Source organism: Caretta caretta, chromosome 7 (genome assembly GCF_965140235.1).
Source record: "Caretta caretta isolate rCarCar2 chromosome 7, rCarCar1.hap1, whole genome shotgun sequence".
Classification (NCBI taxonomy): Eukaryota; Metazoa; Chordata; order Testudines; family Cheloniidae; genus Caretta; species Caretta caretta.
In genome coordinates this window covers 25,265,214-25,289,916 of record NC_134212.1, presented here as the reverse complement: position 1 = coordinate 25,289,916, position 24,703 = coordinate 25,265,214, and the positions used below count along the sequence as shown (strand labels likewise).

At 45.1% G+C, this 24,703-nt stretch overlaps 2 protein-coding genes across 11 annotated transcripts in view; one reads left to right on the top strand and one right to left on the bottom strand.

The window, feature by feature from the left end:
• DNAH12 (dynein axonemal heavy chain 12) overlaps window positions 1–5,314 on the bottom strand; it is a 177,429-nt gene extending 172,115 nt beyond the window's left edge. For 2 of the 10 annotated variants that reach the window (XM_075130315.1, XM_075130316.1), the window contains exon 1: window positions 4,491–5,312. The gene's annotated coding sequence lies outside the window, so the exon portion shown is untranslated. Of the gene's footprint in view, window positions 1–271; window positions 3,521–4,490 lie in introns of all 10 variants that reach the window. The other 8 variants (XM_048856794.2, XM_048856797.2, XM_048856795.2 and 5 more) reach the window with 7 other exon arrangements.
• Window positions 5,315–7,515: 2,201 nt separating this feature from the next.
• On the top strand, window positions 7,516–15,776 carry PDE12 (phosphodiesterase 12). The gene is made up of 3 exons (XM_048856803.2): window positions 7,516–8,997; window positions 11,086–11,164; window positions 12,539–15,776. The coding sequence occupies exons 1-3, from the start codon at window positions 7,666–7,668 to the stop codon at window positions 12,979–12,981; spliced, it is 1,854 nt and encodes a 617-aa protein (XP_048712760.2). The 5' UTR covers window positions 7,516–7,665; the 3' UTR covers window positions 12,982–15,776.
• The last annotated feature ends 8,927 nt before the right edge of the window (window positions 15,777–24,703 follow it).

The following is a 24,703-nucleotide window of genomic DNA, read 5'->3' as shown; positions in this document are numbered from 1 at the left end:
CCCAGGAGTTCACATTTGTTTCTGGCTTGGTGAAATCTAATAATAGAATATACCACCAGTTTGGGGTGTCTGCCCTTGTTTTCGGACAGTCTGTCCTGAATAGATAGGCATTCACAATTGTGAGCCACTCCAGACAGCATGCCAGGTAGAGGGCTGAGAAATTAACAAACTCTCTTCTCTTTGCTCAGACAGAGGCTAGTGCATTAACTCCTCTCAGCTCTTTCCCCATCACCCACCCTCTCACCCATACCAAACTTCAGCTTTGCCTAACCTTCACAATTGGCAGACTGGAAGCAGTGTTTTGCAAGATTTCAATTTCCTACAAAAATCCATAAAGAAACTGAAGATATTCAGGTATCATCTTTAATTTACACTGTGGGGAAGCAGGCACAGTAGATCTTTAAATCCTTTGACTTTATTGAAGACGGTCACAAAGATGACTATGAAAAGGTTCTGGCTATGTAGCGGATAAATATAAAATTAAACAATTAAAGTTAGCTTAATTTTGGTTAAGGAAACATATATGTGTTGTAAAGAAAGGCCCTGACTAGCAAGTGAAAGGAATAATAGTAAGTGATAAGGCCAGAAGAAATAAAATAATTCAAAAAATAATTAATGAGATAATGGGAAGTTTCTAAAAAGAGGCCTCTGACCAACAGGGATGACTGCAGATGGTTTTCAGTAAGACAAAAAGAGTCTCTACTAAAAGGAGCCAACACAGAGATGGCACAGCCTTCCCAAAAGTGGGGGGGCCAAGGCCCTCACCTCTCCCCTTCTGCCAGAGGCCCCGCCCCTTCTGCCTCAGGCCCTGCCCGCAGCTAAGCTATAAGCTGGAGTGGGCCGTAAGCCATGGACCCTTCACCTGCCCAGGATGGGGGGCCGAGAGCAGCTCCCAGCCCATATCCCCGCCCCATAGGCCCACCGCCCAGGGCAGGTGAAGGGTTTGTGGCTCCCCACAGCTACTCGTGTGGCTCTCTCCTACCCAGCTCCAGCCAGGTGACGGGATCTCAGAGCTGCAGCCCAACCATGGTACGAGCTGCATGGCCAGGCAGCTGTGAGGAGCTGCGGACCCTCCATCTGCCCTGGGCGGGGGGGTCAGGACAAAGGTCAGGGCCTGCTCTCACGCGACGGGGGGAGGGGTGAAGGGATCATCCCAGAGAATAGCCACGTGGTGGGGTGGGGAGAGGTGTGCGCTGTACATCCACCCAAAAACCGCAGCCCCTCCTTTTAAACGGCAAACCCAACTGGCCTTGCTTGCTATGGGAAAGGATGGCGCTGCAGTTTGAAACCATTCCCACATGTTATGAAGGCATAAGAAGCCAACCCCACGTACCAAAAGGCTTACCATGGCTGCCTGGAAACCGAATTCTGTTGCCCAGCCGTTTGTGATGTGTCACCATACCGGCAGGCGCTCAATATAAAAGGCAAAATGTGACGTTGTACCTAAAGCACATGTGCTGTCTGCTGTGAATTTGCTTGATTCACTGTGAAAGAGTCTCCCTTTTGTTCTCAGAAATATATCATCTTAAATTGTACTGTCCCTTTTTATCTCCCCCCAGGTGCAAACGTTTCTATGCTCCCCCTATCATCTTGATCCCTGAGGTTATTGCAGATCAGAAGATGAAAAAAATGCACTCGCAATGACATGTTTTCTGAGCTCACGCAGTCCTCCCGTACTGATAGGGCACAGCTTAATGCATGGAGGCATTCAGTGGCAGAGGCCAGGAAAGCATTAAGTGAGCGTGAAGAGCAGAGGCAGGAGGAAATGCTGAGGCTAATGGGGGAACAAATGGACATGATGAAGCATCTGTTGGAGCTGCAGGAAAGCCAACAAGACCACAGACCCCTGCTGCATCCATTGTATAACTGTCTGCCCTCCTCCCCAAGTTCCATAGCCTCCTCACCCAGATGCCCAAGAACGCGGGGAGGGAGGCTCCGGGCACCCAGCCATTCCACTCCAGAGTATGGCCTAAGCAACAGAAGGCTGTCATTCAAAAAGTTTTGATTGGTAGCAATGTGGTCTTGTCCTTCCCTCCTCCCGCACCCCACCCCACCTGGGCTACCTTGTCAGTGATCTCACTTTTTTTTTAATTAATAAAGAAATAATGCATGGTTTCAAAACAATAGTTACATTATTTCCTTTGCCAGCTGTGATCGAAGTGTGGAGGGCGGTTGGCTTACAGAGAATTAAAATCAACAAAGGGGGCGGGTTTGCAGCAAGGAGAAACACATACAACTGTCACACCATAGCCTGGCCAGTCATGAAACTGGTTTTCAAAGCCTCTCTGATGCGCAGTGTGCCTAGCTGTGCTCTTCTAATCGCCCTGGTGTCTGGCTGCTCAAAATCGGCCGCCAGGCGATTTGCCTCAACCTCCCACCCCGCCATAAACATCTCCCCCTTAGTCTCACAGATATTATGGAGCACACAGCAAGCAGCAATTACAATAGGAATGTTGGTTGCGCTGAGGTCTAACCTAGTCAGCAACAGCGCCAGTGAGCTTTTAAACGTCCAAAGGCACATTCTACCACCATTCTGCACTTGCTCAGCCTACAGTTTAACTGCTCCTTACTACTGTCCAGGTTGCCTGTGTACAGCTTCATGAGCCATGGGAGCAAGGGGTAGGCTGGGTCCCCAAGGAAACTATTGGCACTTCAACATCCCCAACAGTAATTTTCTGGTCTGGGAAGTAAGTCCCTTCTTGCAACTGCTCGAACAGCCCGAAGTTCCTAAAGATGCAAGCATCATGCACCTTTCCCGGCCATCCCACGTTGAGGTCGGTGAAATGTCCCTTGTGATCAACCAGTGCTTGCAGCATCATTGAGAAGTACCCCTTGCAGTTTACGTACTGGTTGGCAAGGTGGTCCAGTGCCAAGATAGGGATATGCGTTCCGTCTATCGCCCCACCACAGTTAGGGAACCCCATTGCAGCAAAGCCATCCACTATGTCTGCACATTTCCCAGAGTCACTACCCTTGACAGCAGAACGTCAGTGACTGCACTGGCTACTTGGATCACAGCAGTCCCCACAGTAGACTTGCCCACTCCAAATTGATTCCCGACTGACCAGTAGCAGTCAGGCGTTGCAAGCTTCCACAGGGTTATTGCCACTCGCTACTCAACTATCAGGGCAGATCTCATCTTGGTATTCCTGTGCTGCAGGCGGGGGAAAGCAACTCACAAAGTTCCATGAAAGTGGCCTTACGCATATGAAAGTTTCGCAGCCACTAGGAATCATCCCATACTTGCAACACTATGCGGTCCCACCAGTCTGTGCTTGTTTGCTGGAGCCAGAATTGGTGTTCCACTGTATCAACTAGCCCCACTGCCGCCACGATGTCCCAATTGCCACAGCCTGTGCTTTCAGGAACGCCTGTGTCCATTTCCTCAACACAATCGTCCTTGGGCTGGTGTCTCTTAACCCGATTTTGCACATACTCCAGGATAATGCAAGAGGTGTTTACAATGCTCACAACAGCAGCAGTGAGCTGAGCAGGCTGCATGCTTGCTGTGGTATGGCATCTGCATGGGTAACCCAGGAAAAAAGGCGCAAAATGATTGTCTGCCGTTGCTTTCACGGAGGGAGGGAGAGAGGGAGGGGCGATTAACGACATGTACTCAAAACCACCCATGACAATGTTTTTGCCCCATCAGGCATTGGGAGCTTAACCCAGAATTCCAATGGGCAGCGGAAACTGCGGGAACTGTGGGATAGCTACCCACAGTGCACCGCTCCGTAAGTCGATGCTAGCCACGGTATTGAGGACACACTCTGCCGCCTAAATACGCTTATTGGGGACATACACAATGACTGTATAAAATAAATTTCTAAAAATCGACTTCTATAAAATTGACCTAATTTTGTAATATAGACATACCCAAAGGATGTGAAAGTGGCTCTCTAGGGAGAGGAAATTAAGACACAGGAGGTCCTAGAGATAAACCCTGGTGAAAGCCAAACTCAGGGACATAGACTAGACTGAGGCTTATGTTGTAAAACACAAAAGCCAAGCCACAGGATGGTGATGGGTGTGTTCGGATAGTAACTCAAGGCCCAAGTATTCTAATGAAGATAGGAAAGAGACAAAAGCTATGGAGGGGAGAAGAAATAACTGATGACATGAATGCAGGATTACATTTTCATTGCAAGATCAAGCAGTAAAAGAAGCTAGACTATAATGGAGCAGGTTCTTTGGCTAACACAAATTCAGGCTTAAAAGCAGAACTGGAAATGCACAAAGCTACCATTAAAGCACATTTATATAAAACCAACATCGCCTATTCCCCCTCTCATGTTTCCCCCAGATAAAAGTCTGTAACACTCCTTGCCCCCTGCCACCGGGAAGGCAGCACGGCCCTCTCGCTGCTGCCCCAGCACCAGGCCCTGGGGAGGGCAGGTCAGCCTGTAACAGCCCCTCACCCGCTCCCTGCCGCGGGGAGGGCGGCACAGCAAAGGAAGGAGGGGGTGATCCCTGTCCCCCTCCCTCCTCACCTCGCTCCGCTGCCCGGGACCCAGAAGGGGCAGGGGGCTCGTTGTCCCGACAGAGGCAAACGGGACCAGAGCGGGCCTGGGCGGTGGCTGCGGCGGCAGCGCGTTGCTCCTCCGAAGGCTGCGCTACCCGTCAGGGTCAACAACGCGGTTGCCATGGCGACAAGTGCAGGGCCGTTCCCTCAGCGGCGGCCCGAGAGGAGAGAGCGAGCGGCCCCGCCCCCTTCAGTCAGCAGGGGGTCGCGTCGTGCTTGTTATCTCAGCCGGCGGGGGCGGTGAGGGGAGAGGCAACGAGGAACGCCGCGGGGACCGGAATCAGACATGCACAGAGGAGGGGTCCAAGTTGTTCTGCCAACACCAGCTGTGACTTTGTTTGCTAAACAAGTGTATATAGAGAATGTGCCAGCTCCGTGCAAATTATTGGGCTTCAGCAGCTTCTTCCACCCCCAAGTTTGTAGCTACTTCATTGGATCCCATGCCTGCAAAGCCCCTTTATACCTAAAGATTCTTAAAGAAGCCTCATCTAGAGAGAGAACAACCTGTGTACAGCCTTCTGTGCTCTTCTCATGTCACTGTTGTTGGGACTCTGGGGGATATACTTCCACCTCTGTGTCCTACATACAGAATACTGTTATTTTATGTAATTCAGTTGATTTCACAACATATTCAACTCTGTTCAGACAAATAAGTTTCAATGCACTCAGACTGGAGTATATAGTAGAGAAGTGCACAAACCACTAATGATTAAACTGACATAGAGAATGTACCTTCTCCATACATGTGTAAATGTATTAATTAATCATTAAGAACCAAAATATTAGATATCTGGGTCCCAAGATATTAGGAGTCTGCAAATGATTTTCACACACTCCTGATCTCATTTATAGGATATGGGCTTTAACAGTATTTAAACAGTTTAATTTTAGGACCTGATCTTGCAAATATTTATGCATGCAAGCCCTATTCCTGCAATGACTGAATGACTGGATCCCTAAAGCTAACACAGGTGCTAGGGGTGAGGTTTCACTTAATGCTGCATCAGGATTTTATATGGGTATTGAGAGTTTTTTCAGCTTTGCATTACAGTATATTACTACTAACTCTAATAAAATACATAATCAGCTTTATTTTTATTCAGACAAGAAGGATGATCCAGTCACTACGGTGCTAACCTGGGACTTAGAAAAGCTAAGTTCAGTTTCCTGCTGTGCTACAATCCTATTGCATGACCATGGTCAAACCACTTAAACCTGGTTTACATTTAAGGATTCTGCCAGAATACGTTGGTTAGAAGCATAAAAAAAAGCACAGCTTTAACCAAAATAGCTATGTCAGCAAAAGCCCTAGAGTAGATTCAGTGGCAAAAAAAGTCCTTATTTTACTTAGGAAATTGGTAAAAGTTATACAGGCAAACCCTATCTACTGTAGGCAAGGCATAAGTCTCTGTCCCAGACTCTCAACATTATTTAGTCACCTAACTCCCATTGACCAATGGGAATTAGGTACCTAAATATCTTTGAGGATCTGTGCCTCAGTTTTCTATCAATACAATAGGGATAACAGTACTTTCCTATCTCACTGGATCATTGTGAGAATAAATTCATCAAAAAAGAAAGATTGTGGGGTTGCTGTATAACTACAACAGATACGACTCCTGTACTTAATTTTACTGGGGAAGTTAGCAGTAACAAAATCAAAAACTAGACCTTTGATCTAGGGAAGTGATGAGACTTACCAAGGCCCCACTATGATAACAATAGTAATATCTAGTTCCTACAGTGCTTTTCATTATTAGATCTCAAAGCACTTTACCAAGGAGCTCAGGATCATTCCCTCTTATTTTACAAATAGGTAAACTAAGGCACAGATAACTGAAATGACTTACCCAAGGTCTTCTTGACCTTCCAATGCCTCTTTGTGAGCAGACTTTAATGATCACACAGAGGCAGCTACAGGACTGAGGTCTTAGTCGTAATTATGAATAGCTAAATTCAACATTACAACTGACTGACACTTTTCTAAAATGGCTCTTTTTACAGATATCACATCTTTAAGTGATTGAACTGTTCTATTTTTATCTTTCTTTCAATAAACATGAAACATTCTGAACCAGATAAGTAGAAAATAAATCCAAACCTCAGGCATCAATAACATGTACGGTGTGTTATGCTAAAGAATGCTTTACAGCTGCTACTCTGAAACCTATAAAAAGTGGGGAGAGTGGGGTGGGGGGAGAGAAAACCCTTTGTAGTGATAAACACACATTTTTTCATGGTTTATGTGTATAAAAACATCTTTTGTATTTTCCACAGTATGCATCCAATGAAGTGAACTGTAGCTCATGAAAGCTCATGCTCAAATAAATTGGTTAGTCTCTAAGGTGCCACAAGTACTCCTTTTCTTTTTGCAAATACAGACTAACACAGATGTTACTCTGAAACTTATAAAAGTCTGAATTTTTTCAGGAGACAAGTCTTCCTCTTTTCACATCTCACTAATTTGGGAGAGTGAATCCCTTCTTGGGGGCTCATTTTAGGAAGTGTTTAAAGGATCTCCTCCTGGGGGTGCAGAATTTTGCTGTTAATATCAGAGATACTTAGTGTTTCGTTTATCTACTTCACCCAAACTGTCCCAGCTGCTTAGCCCTGGAAAAAGGGACTGAAGAGAACTGATCATAGGCATGGCCCCCACTAAGGCCTGACATCTCAGGGGAGGGAGAAGGGGTAACTCCCTAGAGACCTGCAAAGGACACAGATTATTTTCTCCAAGGAAACCACTTAGATAAAGCTCCGAGAGCTACAAAGGGGCGCCCATGACCCCAGGCTGCCTGCTCCCACCCAACCTCCAGCCGCGGTACGCGCTCGGCAGGATCAGCACTAGATGCTTCTCACTTCCCCCGAGCTTTTCTACCTCTTTCTACAGGAAGTAAATAGTCAGCACTTCCGGCCTATGCCCACGACTACCTCCAAAGACAAATGCATATCCCACGGTTGGGCCTTCCCTTTCGTCATTTCCGGTATATGACTACCCCAGTACCCATCAGCACTTGCGACGCGCCGCTCAGCTCGTCTCCTTTTGCCCCAGCGCGGGTTTCCAGGCAATTACAAGCGAATGTGCTGTCACCAATGTGAGGCTGTCTTGGCGCGCGCTGCCCGGAGCCGGAACGCAGCGGCGGCCGATGAATGGTGGATGCCGGGCGGGCTGGTTCATGTGGAGCCTTCTGTGGGGGGAGCTACGAGCCGCTGCCGGCCCGACGAGGCTCCGCTGCCGATCGGCCGCTTTCCTTAGCCGCGGCGGCGGCGGCGCGGTTCCCCCCGGCCCTGCCTGCGGAGACCCGCCTGGCCACATGGAGCGGGCTGTCGTGCGCTGCGTCCCGTCGGAGCCTAAGATGAGCCTGTGGTTCGTGCTGTGTGACGGGAGCGCCAAGCACATGCAGCGGGACCAGACGGAGCCGCTAGGCCGGGCGTTGGCCCGCATCGCCACCAACGCCGGCAAGGGCCACGCCAAGGCGGCCAAGAAGAGCAAGAAAGCGCGGGCGGAGGCGGGCCCGGCCGGGGAGCCGGTGCCGACGGCGCCGCTCGCCGTGCGCCTCTTCTCGCGGGACGGGGAGTCCGTGGCTGAAGACGTGTCCAATGCCGAGGCCTGGCAGGACGGCGCCGTGCTGCAGATCGGCGAAGTCAAGTACCAGGTGGAGCGGAACCCGCCGTCAGTCATCGAGCTCCAGCTGCCTCGCTCGCTGCTCGCCGGCTTCCCCGTCTGCCCCAAGATCCACACCGAATTCGGCGCGCCCCAGCACTGTCTCTTCCGCTGGTACCGGGAGCAGCCAGGGGGCGGCGGGGACGAGCCCTCCCCGGGGAGCGACATCTGGGTAGAAGCCCCGGTCCGGGACCGCGTCTTCACGCCGACCAACGCGCACATCGGACTGCGCCTCAAGCTTCACTGCACCCCGGGCAACAGCCAGCAGCGCTACGGGCTCCCCCGGGAGGTGGAAAGCAGCGGCCCCGTGGAGGCCGGGCCCGGCGCCTGTACCTTCGACTCCCGGCACCTCTACACCAAGAAGGTGTCCGGGGAAGGCTTAATCCGCACCGTCTCCTACAACGTTCTGGCCGACATCTATGCTCAGACCGAGCACTCGCGGACCGTGCTCTACCCCTACTGCGCGCCCTACGCGCTGGAGCTCGACTACCGGCAGAACCTGCTCAAGAAGGAGCTGGCCGGCTACAGCGCCGATCTCATCTGCTTGCAGGAGGTGGACAAGTCCGTCTTCGCCGATAGCTTGGCCCCGGCGCTGGACGCTTTCGGCCTCGAGGGGCTCTTCAGGATCAAGGAGAAGCAGCATGAAGGCTTGGCCACTTTCTACCGCAGGGATAAGTTCAGCCTGCTTAGCGAGCACGATATCGCCTTCAATGAGGCCCTGGTCTCCGACCCACTACACAAGGAGCTGCGGGACAAGCTAGCCCCCTACCGCTTAGCCCAGGAGAAGGTGCTGCAGAGATCTTCTGTGCTGCAGGTACCAGCCGTTTGTACAGCAGCTCTGCCCCACAAATTGGTGTGTCCAACCCCCAGGAAATCGGGCTGCAGAGCCAGTGGGAGGCACTGTCACTGTTTAGGAGGAGGTTCACTATAGAACTACTGGTAGAAGGAAAAAGAAGGGACAGAGCAGTAATAGAGTAAAAGGTTCTCAGGCAGGCAGAGTTGTGATTGTGAGTAGGGTAGGAACCATACGCTATGTCTACACTACAGCTGGGGTCCATGTTCTGTGATGGATCCATGGGTGGTTGATTTAGCGGGTCTACTGAAGACCCGCCAAATTGATAGCAGATCGTTCTCCAGTCGACCCCTGTACTCGACGCCCAAGGAGAAGAGTAAGGTACGTCAACGGGAGAGTTTCCCCCATTGACCCCCCCACGGTGTAGACCCCGCGGTAACTCAGCCTAAGGTACGTCGACTTCAGCTACGTTATTCACGTAGCTGGAGTTGCCTAGCATAGGTCGACTTACCGTGGTAGTGTAGACATAGCCATAGAGTCTGTCTATGCTGGAGCAAGCCCTTGTCTACACTAGAGGGGAAATTCAATCTAAGCTAGGCAGTTTGTGTTACGTGAGTAGCGTACCTCAAATCAATGTAGCTTAGATCTTACTTACCGCGGTGACCACACTACATGATGTCGACAGGAGATGCTCTCCCATTGACTCCCCCTACTCTTCTCGAGTAAATCAACTGCCGATGCATCAGTCGCTGCACGTGGATCCCCCGGTAAGTGTAAGACAAGCCCTAGGTTATGGAGGGTTTTGAGAATCAGGCAGAATGTCACACTGCTTAATGTGTAAAACAAGGAAATGTGTTTTGATAGGTGGTAGTGTCAGAGTCTTTGCCATTCACCCAACTGGGTACACGGGGCCAGTGTCGGCTCTCTTCCCCTGTTTTCTGCCCTTTAGAATGTGGGCTTGATTAAAAATGATCCTGCCAGTTTTAAATGATGTATTCATTTTCTTTGGTTTCTTTCTGTCTTCAAACCATTTTAAAGTGAATTCTTAAGAGTGATATAACACAACATTGGAGTGTGTCAGATCTTCTAAAGTATCAGATCTGATTTTAGTTTAGAAAATATTTTTATTCTGAATTTTAATAAACTTTGGAGGCATTGGTTATCTGATTTTGAAACACTGTAGACATACAAGTGGGGTGTGCATGTGAGATAGTGACTGCACTGTTTGTGACATTAAGAAAATTAAGGCCCCAATCCTGCAAATATTTATGCACGTGCTTAACTTTTCATGTTTGTAGACCCATTGACTACTCTCATAATTAAAGTTAAGCATCCACATAAGTGTTTGCAGGATCACAGCCCAGGTCAGAAATCCCAGTAACTGACATGGAGTCTTGTGGCAGTGACAAATATAATCTCATTTACAAGGCTTGAAAAATCTACTTACCCCAAGGGCCAGTGTGAGTACAAACTTTTCCTGGTGCCTGATAACTAACTTTTTTTTAAACAAAAGTTTTAGATTGCTGACTTCCCAACTAGTGGCTTCCTCAGTGCAGAGAAACAACTCAAGTGTTGTTGCTGCAGAGGGGGTGGAAGAATGGAGAAGGAAAAAACTTGGGAAAAGCTCCACCAAGATCTTTTACAAGAAAGAGAGTGAAATGCAGAAGAAAAAGTATAGCAAAAGCAGGAGACTTGACAGACAGGGCTGGTTAAAATAGTATTTGGCAAATACATTAATTTCGCTGGAATTTGTCAAATGACTTATTTTAGAAACACTTGTTTTACTAGTTCTAGAACTGACAAAGTACTATAATTGTCACGGGTCATGGCTTTTTGTGGGGGAGAAATTTTATAATGGTATGTGTAGTTAGTGTACATGGGCTATTTCCTGTCAGGTACACTGTTTTTCAAAAACTGTTTATTGCTTATAATATTTGACTTTAACATTCAAAATAATGTGTAGAAAGAGATGTATAAAAATGTGAATTGTATTGTCACCAAGGTACAAGTTGATTAATCACTAATAATTCATAATTCTACATAGGCTCTTTGAGGCCTGTAAAGCATTTTCTGATTTAACATTTTGTAAAAGAGTGCTGTTTCGTGCAGGTTTCAGTTCTTCAGTCTACGAATGATCCTTCAAGGAAGATTTGTATAGCTAATACTCATCTATACTGGCATCCAAAAGGTAACTTTACTGATGTTATATATGTCTATATTATTAGCTAGATTTAGTAGCATTTTTCCTACACAACTAGAATTTGCATTTCACACTTTTCTGAATGGAAGGATTTCTCCCTACTTCTTACAATTCCTCATTTTTCCTTATGGAGATGAGGATTTCCTTAGTTCATTCCTTCTCATAATGGGATCTTTAACTGCTGCACCAACTGGATTGGAGGATTATGTTATATCGTGATAGAGTGTAGTCTTGCTTGTTTAGGAATGTTCAGAATATAGCTAAAGCAAAAATTATTGTATTCCACATTCCACCCCCAATCTGTAATTTGCTAATATAGATGGGTTTACAGAGTGCGACTCCCTCTGTACTCAATGTAACTGATGTTGTGGTATTGACAGCAGAGGGAGCAAATTGGGCCCCTCAAACCACGTCTCCCTTCTAGGCGCAAGAACTAGGAGGGGAGATTACTTCCTGTTTCTTGGTGTTCCTAAAGCAGAGGTGGGCAAACTACAGCCCGCGGGCCACATCCTGCCCCTGGGACTGTCATGCCCGGCCCCTGAACTCCTGGCCCCTCCCCTGCTGTTCCCCCACCCCCACAGCCTCAGCTCGCTGCGCCAGCAGCACTCTGGGCGGTAGGGCTGTGAGCTCCTGCTGGGTAGCATTGCAGTGTGGCTCGCTGCAGCCAGGCGACACAACTGCCAGTCATGCTGCTCTGAGTGTCATGGTAAGGGAGCAGGGAGCGGGGGGGTTGGGTAAGGGGCAGAAGGTCCCGGGGGGACAGACAGGGAACAGGGAGTTGTTGGATAAGGCCTGGGGTTCTGGGGAGGCAGTTAGGGATGGGGGTTCCTGGGAGGGGGCGGTCAGCAGACAAGAAGCAGGGGGGTTGGATGGCGGGGATTCTGAGGGGGGTAGGAAGTGGGGGGGGTGGGTGGAGGAGGGGCAGGCTGTTTGCGGAAGCACAGCCTTCCCTACTTGGTCCTCCATACAATTTTGCAACCCTGATGTGGTCCTCGGGCCAAAAAGTTTGCCCACCCCTGTCCTAAAGGATGTAGGGGCAGAAAAAAGCCACTGAGATGGTGGGGTGAAGCCAGTGCCCTATTAGGCCGGGGATTAACTGAGCAAGGGTGAAAAAGGCCCCTGCTCAATCCTTAGCAAAGAAGGTATTTGGTTTCTCTAGATTCACTCTTACTTGGGAGGGAAAATTGCAGGGGTATGTTTTTAAAGGTGCACAGTCCCTATAATCATGCACCGAAGTTGAAGCCTTGCTAACAGTTTTAAAATGTATATTGCTGCAAACTATCAGTCAGCAGTGGTTTATAAAACTCATTTGAAACTACTGAATAAATAGAATACTTAATTAACATGCTTTTATGTTCGTAGGTGGAAACATCCGTCTCATCCAAATTGCTGTAGCTTTGTCTCATATTAGGCATGTTACATGTGATCTGTATCCTGGCATACCTGTCATATTCTGCGGTGATTTTAATAGTACACCTTCAACTGGAATGTATAGGTTTATCAACAGTGGCAGTGTTGCTGAGGATCATGAAGACTGGGTCTCTAATGGAGAAGAAGAAAGATGCAATATGTCTCTAACTCATCCTTTCAAACTGCAAAGTGCTTGTGGAGAACCTGCTTATACAAATTATGTTGGTGGGTTTCATGGATGCCTGGACTACATATTCATTGACATAAATGCTTTAGAGGTTGAACAAGTAATTCCATTGCCAAGTCATGAAGAAGTTACCACCCATCAGGCCTTGCCAAGTGTGTCTCATCCCTCAGATCATATAGCATTAATATGTGATTTAAAGTGGAAATAAGACTAACATTTGCATGGCATTTGTTCCGGGCCTTTAAAGAAGGAATTTATTTACTTTAAGGGAACTTACCTTGTATCCCGGCTTGTATGTACCTTTATAAAGAAGGAAGCTAAACTGATTATTGGAAAAAAGTTCACATGCCTGTCATTTTGATTATAAATTTCTTACTGAGCGTTTTGTCTGATTGTTCATAACATTTGCATGACATAGCTTCCCCTTTCCCTTTTTCTACACTAATAGGAAGTCCAAATATATTTAAGAAAGATGAGGATGTTTTAAAAAAAGAAAAGTTAGATTATCATACCTTTTTATAGGTGTTTTTAACTGATTAAGAGATTATTTTGTTACAGATGTATGAATCTAATCTGATTTCTATAAAAGTACACATGAACTGAACCCTGTTTGTATAATTCAGAATAGGATAAAAAAGAGGGTAAGCAAATGAGTTGTGTTGAATCAAATCAATTAAAACTACTTTCAATGCAGGACAAATGTCACCTCCTTCTTTTTAAATACTCAAAAATATAAATTTATTCACTTAGCATTCCTGATGCTTCTCTAGGCTTTAGCAAGCTGCATGTTCAGTGTACTACTCCTTTTTTTGACAAGATACTTTCTAACCAGATACCAACATCTGAATAGATTTGTACAATCAACATAAAACCATATTAAATTTTAGGATTAAAATGGTTTAAGAACCATTTTCCTTGCCCACTTAATGTATTTGTAGCCACTGAAAGGCTCTTCTTGACCTTTAAAAGAAATGGAAAAAAAACAGATTTAAAGACCAGTTGTCGATTATTGTAAACCAGTATCAAGTTTACTAAAAATAAAAATATGTAAGACCTGTATTTACTTTTGAGTATTGATTCCTACTGTTACCTATATCTAGCATTAGAAAACATACTAAAAGTTTTAGGTCAGTTTCCTAATACAGTTTGGGTGGGAAGGAGCTTTTTAAATTTATCTTGTCAGTTTTTGATTTGCAGGGAAGCATTAGTTGCTTCTGGAGAACAATTCCGTCCTGGTCTGGGGGGAAGGGAAGAAAATAACACTTCACATAAGTAATATGTATCTAATTATTTGGGTGCAAATGCTTAAAGGTGACTTGCAAAGATTTTTAAAAGTTGGATTTGCTCGATTTTTTTTTCCATCATAAAGAAGGCCTGAAAGCTTTCTTAACTTAAACATTTTTTTTTTGCTTACACTTTCATTTTAGCAATAACAAGTCTAGTCTTTCCTGGTTATGTTGGGGAATATTTGGGATGTCTAAGGATGTACATTATACATAATATATTATATATTATGTACATTATATCCATACCTTACTGGAAATAATATTTAATTATTTAAACACCCACTACCCAGGGCTTCCTTTCTCCAAAATGTTGGTCATGGAAACTGAAGAGGTTCTGCAAACAAAAGATTTATAGAGTTTTACTAATGCTTCTTGTTTTAGTTGATAACTTTCCCTCAACTCCTGATATTATTGTCCTCATTTGACTAGTTTTCTGGTTATTAGTGCCTTCCAGGACAAAACAAGCTCTGAATGTCTAATGCTGAAAAATCAAGAAGAATTCTCACCCCTATACATTATAAAAAGGCACATATCATGCAGATAGGAACACTAGAAATGCATTAGAACATTGTGGCTTCCTCATAATGCAAAAGTTAAACTGAATATTTAAAATGAAAAAAGTTGCTAAACTGAAAACTGTGGGGATGCACAGACTTAGGACATAAAAAAAACCTTACCTAACTCTGCTCCTGTTGCTTGACCCAAGGAACAACCAAACAGTGCAAACTAACCTGACACTCAGACAAGGTCCATACATGTACCTCATAGTAATAAATACAGTGGTAGCATTTTCATAGTACTATACATGTTGATATGGGCAATTGTTCCATGGTGTTTTTAAAAATGTGATATGTAAGCCTCCTATGAGCTGAACCCTTAATTATGTGACAGTTGGTACCAGTCAAACAAGTATGGGGGTCTAAGTATTGCCACTCTCCTTGGCACCTCATGGGCTATAGAGCCTCCTCACAGGGTAGGTGGCTGCTGCTAGGCAAGGATAGAGACTGAAACTGTCATAACCTTTATGGTGGGAGAGTAGAAAGAACAGGCCAGGAGGGGAACTTCTTTCTCTTACCAAGAGAAATGGGAGGAAAGTCCTATGGCACAAGGTCCAAGCACATGCACTGTTTCCTCTCCCTGGACTCTCTATTGGAATGGAGCCTTCCCCCTTGTGACTGGTGCTGGCTATGGGAGTAGAGACAGACACTGCTGCTGCTGGAACAGCCAACAGATAACTTTTACTTTCCAGCCCTCAGAGCCTTTTGAGCTCTTCCATTGAGGGGAAGAGAGATGATTCTTAGAAGGGAATGGGTGGAGCAGGCCTAAGCTGAGGGGCTGGAGTTCACTGCTGACAGACACCTATTGGTGGGAGGATGGTGGGGAAATGTGGATTAAGAGGGTTGCTGACCATGGAAAATTAACACTAACTGTACAACTGGTGTGAATTACCGTGGGATGTTACTATAACTTGTTACCTGCTGCTCTCAATTTGTTTTCATTTGGTGCATTTTGTGTTTAGACTGTAAGCTCTTGAATAGGGAGTGTTTGTGAAGCTTTTGGGTGCTCAAAAATAAATGATGAAAAATCATTTTGAATCAGACTAATGTACATATGTAAAAACATGCTGTAAGTACATGTTTATACCACCCTGCTTACCAACTATGTATCCATTGCATCTTGCATGTAAGATATTTTGATTAAAGTTGTTTTCTGATAAGGCCTTTGAGTCTTAAATCATGTATTTCACCTGTGGTGGTGAAGAACTCTGGAGCAGAAGGCTTTTTATTCTTGTACGTAATTGTCTAGGGTAATTCTCTTTCTGATAGCCTATATTCCAGTGTGGCCTATACTTTTGTGGTTCAAAATCATATAGCCAATTCACCATCATTTACACGTACAAACTGTAGCATCACTGTACTCTATCTCCCTGCTGTTTGTACCTTTTGAAAGCAAGCTATCCAGTACAGATGCCGATGTGTGTGGGGGAGGGAGCTCTCAGACTTAATAGAGTTGGGAACTCACCAGCTCTGGTAACTAGTGTCATGGAAAAAATATTTATGTATTTCTAACTCGTAGAGCCATTGCCACATGGTCTGTCAGCTCTGCTGTCTACCAGCAAGCAGCCTTCCATGGTCATGGACCAAAGTTAGATAAGTTCTGAAGTAAAGTAATTGCAATATGTGGATGCTCGTGCTTGCTTTGGGAAAAAGTAATGCTGAATGAAACACTTGATTGTGAATAGTTATTGAGAGTAAGATATTTTATGTTGGTTTCACAAAGTTCTGTACAGCCATTCAGCAACTTTATCAGGATTACACTGTGGGACATGGGATAAGGCGCTTAAAACTTTTTATGCCTCAGTTTTCATATCTACAAAATTTAGCTAATATATCCCAATTACGGTAAAACACTTGGAAGGCCTCCAAAGGGAATAAAGAAGTGCAATGTGTGCTCTGTTACAGAGTAGACAGTGGCTGGATTTCAGAATGCCTATAAGTATATTTAAATAGCTAGAGTAGCAAGGGAGGAAGGAAATGTTGATTGACTCTCCCCCTGGCTTCAGAAGCAACTAAGGCAGCTGTTTTGCCTTTAAAAATTATGAGCAATGCTTAGGAATAGCATAACACCTCTTCATGGCAACGGTGCAAGCTTGCACTAGATACATCCACCACAGCCTGTAATGAAGTACTTCCTCACTCTCTTGCTTTTCAAATATCTGTGGTTGTACCAATGGGCTTGTCTGTGATGATATAATTGGTCTCTTTGGAAAGGGTGATCCCCTGAGACTTGATGCAAGCAACATGGCGGCACAACCCAGCATGTCCAGTAAGGCTATGGGTAGTGAGAATGTTGAGGGGAGGATACATAGCCAGGGGGAAGGCCCAGATAGGATAAGCCCTTTCTTCCTGACTACTGTGTTACCTAAGGGGGAGGAGGGATGAAGGTACAGAGGCTACCTCTCTAATCTGGTATATTGGTGACTACATGGCTGGGGGTTTGGATATCACCACCCTCAATCCCTCACAGAGAGGGGACTCTAGTATCAGGGCAGTGATAACAGTTGGCTCCAGCTATGGTTTTGGTGCCAAAAGGGGGGGGGGAGGGGGAGTAAGACAGAGGAAATCAATAACAATGTGGAAAGTAGATGGGGCTGTGATCACAGAGACCCTGGGTGCCAATGGTTCAGGTTCCAAGGCATTTGGGCCCAGGCTCAGTGAGGAAGGGCCAGGCCTAAGATTACTGTAGTCTGCCAAATTAGAGGGCAGCACCTGTGCAGACTTGGAAGTTAGTACCAGAGTCTCCTCAGGTTTATGGCCCTTGTATGAATGAACCTGAGATTAATCATGAGGCTAGTGACCCTTCAGTGTCAGCTTATCAGTTACTGGGGACAGGAACCTGCCTAGCAGATGTCTGGGCTAATGATGAATAATAGGTCCACAAAGCAGACAGAACCTGGGAGGGTGGCATAGAATCACAGCTCTGGGGAGAATTAATAGGTCTAACTGAGGCCAGGTTGTAGCCTCCCTCCCAGTGGCTGAAGCAGCCTGCATTGGTCTCTCTAGAAGGAACCACTTCAGGGAGGTGGCTTTCACACTGTATTCTTGGAGAACGAGTGACAGACAGAACATTGCTCCAAGACGTTCTTCTCTACAACAGAGCAAGCACCCGGGATGCCTATCCTTAAGGGACCTCAAACCTTCACCAAAAAAAGGAGAGATACAGTCATACAGAAGGCCTGCTGGGGTTGTGTGTCACACCCATCCTGCCTTAACCTAGCCCCACAGGCAAAGATTACCCCTATGGGTAAGGGATTACAGAGTAAGATTTTAGGCTTCACACACACACCCCGTTATACTATTCCCCTCATTTACTTTTACAGAAACACACACATTTGACAAAAAAATTGTATTGCTAATAATTTAACTTAAAACTAGGACAAACAACAAAGTATTTACAATGGAATTGTACACAGCATAGAGCCGTTCACAATTTAATACCAACCACTTTTTCTGTCTGCAAATCATTCAGGAACCGCTGCCAGATACTGATCAAACAGTTTACGTGAACAAGTTTTGCTGATGGGTTGCTCATGAACTGTTCGCTTCAACTAGCCCCTATTTGTGATAGGGGAGTTGACTCAGGTTTCTGCCCTGTATTTAAATGGATTACTAGAATATTTTGAAAAAGGCAAATAATGAATTACAGATCTGTATGAATGGCCATAGCTAAATGCCATTATGTGAAGCATAATTATTCCCCCAAGATTCAGGCAAATAAAAACCCATCCATTTTTTGCAAACTTTCATATGACTCATAAAGGGAACAAAGTAAAACAGATGATCTGTTCAGAATTCAACCATATATTTTTTTCAATATTTGGCCATCTTGGCTATAGAATATTCCTAATCTTCTGGTATATACAAATTTAAATATTCTGCATGAAGTTATGTTAAAAGATTTTTAGGTCAATGCCAATTTGTTCATTATATTGCACTGAGCTCCACATTCAACAAAGAGTAAAAATCCACCTTTGGGAACTCAGGATTTCTTATTATAGCAGTCAGAGCACTAGCCATCTTCATTAGTCTTTTGTGTCCAGTTCAGAGAGTTAGTTTCCAAAACACAATCTCAGTTTGAACGGACTTTGGAGTTGGAAATGACTTATTAGATTAGTGTGTTGGTCCCTCTTTCAGTTTAAAATCATCTGACTTGCATGGAAAGCGTGCGTGAGCAATGACTGCAAGGCTAGATCAGAGAGGATGCATCAGATATAAACTACTATAAAAAGCTACAGTGCCTTTTAATCATAGGATTAGAAGGGACCCCTATAGGTCATCTGGTCCACACCCCTGCACTGAGGTATTATTTTTACTTCAGTGAAGACCAAGTATTCTCTAGACCATCTGTGGTAACTGTTTGTCTAACCTTTTTCTTAAAAGCCTCCAGTGATGGGGATTCTACTGCCTCCCAAGGTAATCCGTTCAAGTGCTTAACTATCCTTTCACTTAGGTTAGACATTAGGAAAAAACTTCCTAACTTTCCCTTATTGAAATTTAAGCCCATTAATTTTTTCTCATCCACTGAGGACAGGAATAGTATCATCACTCTCTTCTTTATAAAAAGAAAAGGAGTACTTGGGGCACCTTGGAGACAAACAGATTTGTTTGTCTCTAAGGTGCCACAAATATTCCTGTTCTTTTTGTGGATACAGACTAACACAGCTGCTATTCTGAAACCTCTCTTCTTTATAACAACCTTTTACGTAGTTGAAGGCTTATGGCCCCATTCACTCTTCTCCAGCCTAAACAACCCCTTCCCCCTGCCCCTCAAAAAAAAAAAAAAAAAAAAAAAAAATCTTTCCTCAGACATTTTTAGACCTTCAATCATTTTTTATTGCTCTCCTTTCACTTTTCTCCAATTTGCGCACATCCTTCCTAAAGTATGTGCCCAGAACTGGACACAATATTCCAGTTAGTAAAATAGTTCTTTGGGTTTGGCTAAGAATAAAAGGGGATAAGGACATGTTTTAACTATTTATATGGCCCTCAGCATTGTGTCTCAGTGCCTTCGCTATAGAAAGGCATTTATACATATTTGCAGTGTTCTAGGAAACGTGCTAATAGTGAGGCAGTACATGGAGCATTCCAACAGTGGCTCAGAAGGAGGCCTCTTGAGGATGACTAAGGCCCCACGAGGGAGCGAGATGTCTTAACTATACCTTAAACATGAAGAAGGCCCTTAAGGAATGTATACACTGTTGGGAAAGAAAAGATTGAAGGTGAATGTACCAGAGCATAGACATGCCATAGGTGAATCCTGAAAGAAGCAAACGGCAGTGCTACTGGTTTCATGAACTGTAACTAGTTTAGGATCTTTGGCACCTCTACTGGATCCAAATTATTTTAAATAAAAATCTTTTCCACTCTGAGTAAGTCTTCCTGTTTTGTATGAGAATCCTCTGAAACTGTAGGGAACAGTCTGTCAGATCAGCCAACATCCAAGCAGTCAGATGTCTGGATGCAGGATCTGACTTTGGTTCCGAGACAGTACATCTGGCAGCTGTAAGGGAGGTCAGATGTCCACAGCAGGTCTGGTAGCTAAAACTGTCTTGGCCAGTAAGGAGCTATCGTGTTGACCATAGCTTTATCCTTCCTGGCCTTGGAAACTATCCTGGTGACCAAGGGAAACCGTTGACAGGCAGAGGAATCCTCAAGACCATTAAAGAAATGGTGTCCGGCAACAAGCACAGGCTCATGCCTCCACTGCAAGTTTGGGTACTTGGTGTTGTCTACTGTGGCGAACAAGTGTCTTTTAATCAAATCCTGGAAGACTTAAAAACTCATCCATGGAAGCCATGGATGGGGGAATCAAACCACTTCATCTGGTGAGGATGATGAGATGGCAGGAAGCGGTTGTTCTGATGAGCGATAGCATCCATTGTATTCCTCCTCACCCTCCACAAGTTGAGGTTAGGGCAGGTGAAGAACCTGGAAGTTTTTCCTCCAGAGAAGGAAATTAGCATCATTTACAATTTTTAGAGCAAGTTTCCTAGAATATGGTCTTGCTCTACTGACCAAGGCCAGACTGGACTCACTGGAGAGACAGTGAGGAGAATACATAGTGAATACCAGGGTGGGGTCTATCCTGTGGGTTTCTGACGATTTTCTGGTACCCAACAGGGATTTTTCCCTCAACTCTCAATCAGACTCCACTGTACAACCCCCCCAGGTGAAAGGACTTGCCTAGGAGAACGAAGAAAAGGAATAAACCTCTTCCAGAGACTTGGGGCATACGAAGCTACAAGCATGTCCCCTGGGTGGCAGGTGGGGGAAGTGTTCACCTATGGAAAACTGCAAATAATGAATAAGGAGCTGTGGACTTAAGGTTGTGCATGAGGCTAGTATCTCTAGCACATAAAAACAAAATTACTTCAGAAACACACACCAGGAGCCATAACAGTATGCAGCAGGCTCAAACAAGAGATTGACTTCATGTGAAGAATATGATGGACATTGGTCAAATCCATAAGGAAGCCCATGTCCTGAAAAATCCCTTGCTCAAGGCAAGATCAATAATGAAAATTGGATTCTGGAATGTGAGAACATACAAAGCTACTGAAACTGCTGAAGTCATTAACGGATAGAAAGACCCCAGACCTTGGTCACCACCATCCTGAGAGATGTCCTGACCAGGCCAGAGAAAAGGATACAGATAATACTACCACCTCTACTGGCTCCAGTTGAATCCCAGCCATCACTTGGGATGAAATGGGATTGGACTTTAACAGCAGCAGCTCTAGCTAATCTCAACTAACTTCTTCTCATTCCCTGTAAAAGACAGTTACCACGATCTTTTATACCTTCTAAGAGACTGTCAGACAAGGGTTCCCCCCCCTTAAAAAAAAACAAAAACACCTTTGTCCAGCTAAAGGGAAAGGGAACAAGGAATGTTGATAAAATTAAAGCCTTATAGTTGTCATAAACATACAGCTAAGGGTAGCATAAAACCCCTCCTTTACCTGTAAGGGATTAAGAAGCTCAAATAACCTGGTTGGCACCTGACAAAAAGGACCAATAAAGGGAAGAAGATGCTTTCAAATCTGTGGGGGGAGGTTTTGTTTGTGCTCTCTCTTTGTTGTTCTCTCTTGGACAGAGAGGGACCAGGGAAGGAAAAAAAGTCTCCTAAACCCTACCTGAAATAAGCATCTAAGGTTACAAAACTGGTAACTAAAGCAAGACAGATTATCTTTTTTTTTAGCTTGTGAAATTTCCCTGTGCTAAGAGGGAGGTTTATTCCTGTTTTTTGTAACTTGAAAGTTGAGCCTAGAGGGGAATCCTGTGTGTTTTAAATCTTCTTACCCTGTAAAATTACCTTACATCCTAATTTTACAGAGGTGCTTCTTTTGCTTTTTTCTTTATTATAAAGTTCTTTTAAGAACCTGATGGGTTTTTAGAGTTCTAAAAACCCCAAGGGTCTGCTCTGTGTTCACTTGGTTAACCTACTGGTTGGTATACTATTCTCAAGCCTCCCTAGGAAAGGGGGTGAAGGGGCTTGGGGGGATATTTTGGGGAAATAGGAACTCCAAGTGGTCCTTTTCCTGAATCGTTGTCTTAATCACTTGGTGGTGGCAGCAATACCGTCCAAGAACAAGGAAAGGATTTGTGCCTTGGGGAAGTTTTTAACCAAAGTTGGTAGAAATAAATTTAGGGGGTCTTTCATGGAGGTCCCCACATCTGTACCCCAGAGTTCAGAGTGGGGAGGGAACCCTGACAATAGTTTTTCATTTCAAATGCTTTCACTGCTTTTCCTTTTTTCCCCCCTGTATCTTTAATCAAAGGTGAGAAAGATTTATAATGGTGTGCTTGCCGCAGTACTAAGCGGTCTGAGGTCTCTGTATACCAAACCCTGGACCTTGTTTACCACTGTTTAATGCTGAACAGCAACTGGATTACATTAACACCTTTGGCTCATTTATTCCATCTAAATACATACAGCAAAAAGGGGGAAGGGGGGGAGAAAGAGGTTAACCTAGAAAAACATTATGTAGAACAATAAAGAAGCCAAATCCACCAACATGAAATGCAGGAGCCTGAACAGACCAGCAGAAGACTGAACTAAAAATGGCAAAAAACTGGTGGATGCCATATGCACCTGAGGGATGTGGGAAGATAAAGAAGTGGGGCAGTTCTATTGGGTATGTTGTCTTGCAGTCCACATCACAGGCTACTCCTGGGGGGAATTCTGCACCAAAAATTAAAAATTCTGTGCATGTTTTAAAATTCTGCATTTTGTCAAAACACCACAAAATAATCATGCCAGTTTCCATTATTTTAGTAATTTATTTCCAAATATCTGTCAGCAAGTATGTCCGTAACAATACAGACAACAAAAGAGATTCAGGAAATGTTTTTTTGACAAATAGATTCCTTACTAGACATATTCATACAGAGCTTTGAATAATAATTCATTTAAACTACAATACAGAAACGTAGTTCCCACACCCCTCAGAAACAGTGCAAAGGCTTGAGGGAGTCAGGGGTAACTGAGGAGCTGAGGGAGAGGAAAGTAATTGCTGGCAGTGAACCTGGAGAGTTGTTGAGGAGAGGGAAGGAGACAGTATGTAACAGGGTTGTTTTTTGGGGGGGGGGGGGTAGGGGGGGAGAAGAGCAGGGATTGTTATAGAGAGTTGGGGAGCATCCCCCATGCAGACCCTTGCCTCTCCCATTCATTCAGGCACATTCAAGGCCCCATCCCCATCCTTCCCTGCACACCCTGTCCTCATGTATCCCTGAACCCCACTCCCATTCAGCCCCTGGCTCAATGCTGTCCCCCAACTAGCTCCTATGCCCTCATCCCAGTCTGTCCTCCCCTACTAGCCCTTCTGAACCCCAGTCTGGGTACCCCACTGACCATCCCCCCATATATAGTTCTCCCTCACCAGACCCCTCAGGCATGTCACTGTGAGAAAAACAGCCTATGCGCTCTCCCTCTTTGTGATTGATGGCTCCAGCTTGTGAGCCAACTGCCTGCTCTTCTGGCACCATAGCAGCCCCTGCTGGGCGAAAGGCATAACTGCAGCACCTTTCCAGCAGAATGTATTATTCTGCAGAGAAAAAATATCTGCGGGGGACATGAATTCTGCACATGCACAGTGCTGCAGAATTCCCCAAGGAGTAATAGGCAGACAATGGCCTAGCGGTTTGACAGTGACCTTTTGCAGAGTCTTGATAAGAGGTAATCTGGTACAGGCACCACTGCAGGTCCCTTGGATGAAAACTGCACCCTAGCAATACAGTGAGTCCCAAGAATCAGGCAGCGTCAAGATGGTAGACAATGCTGCACAGAGGGTTTCTGTGGAGGCCACTTGGTGCCAAGGCACCCAGTACTGGAGACACCACAGTCCTCACACTGCACAAATAGTGTCAGCACCAGAATGGGACTACCTTCAGGCTTTTAGATGAAAGAGCCTTAGGGGAGTCTGTCCCCTAGTCAGAGGGAATTGGTGTCTGCCCAGGTCCCAGGAGTGACACTGATTTTGGCTCCTTACAGAGGAAATCACTTTTGAGTGGGGCCTGTAAGAAGTGGCCTGAGTGCTCAAACAAAACAAAAGACCCAAAATGAACTAATCTTAACTACAAACCTGCACTAGTGTCTCTTGCTCAGAGCACATTAGCTAGCACTACTAGGTTCCATCTTCCAGGTATTAAGAAGGAACTGAGTGGTAGCTGAAGCCTCCCGGCCCTTTATGACTTCACCTATGGGGCACAAATAGACACTGCTATTTAAAAGAAACCAATCTCACATGCATAGGTCACATGCAGACAGAGTGGAATCTGTATAGACAATCACTCAAAAAGGAGGTAGATTATATTATTTGACATACCCTTACAAACTGTGATTTACTTCTTCACCCACTCCAGAGCAGCACATCAGCACCACCCTATGCCTTTAACCTTTGCTCCCCTCTTCTCCAAGATCAAGTTGTCCTCACAGAGCACCTAGCAGATGGGACCACAATTCTAATCACTGAGAAGCAGCATGTGATGCCCCTGGACCATCCTCCCAGAAACAATTTTTTTAAATTCTTTGTTCAGTTCAACATAATTTAAAATACTTCAGAAGAATAACTTCAGCAATTCTACT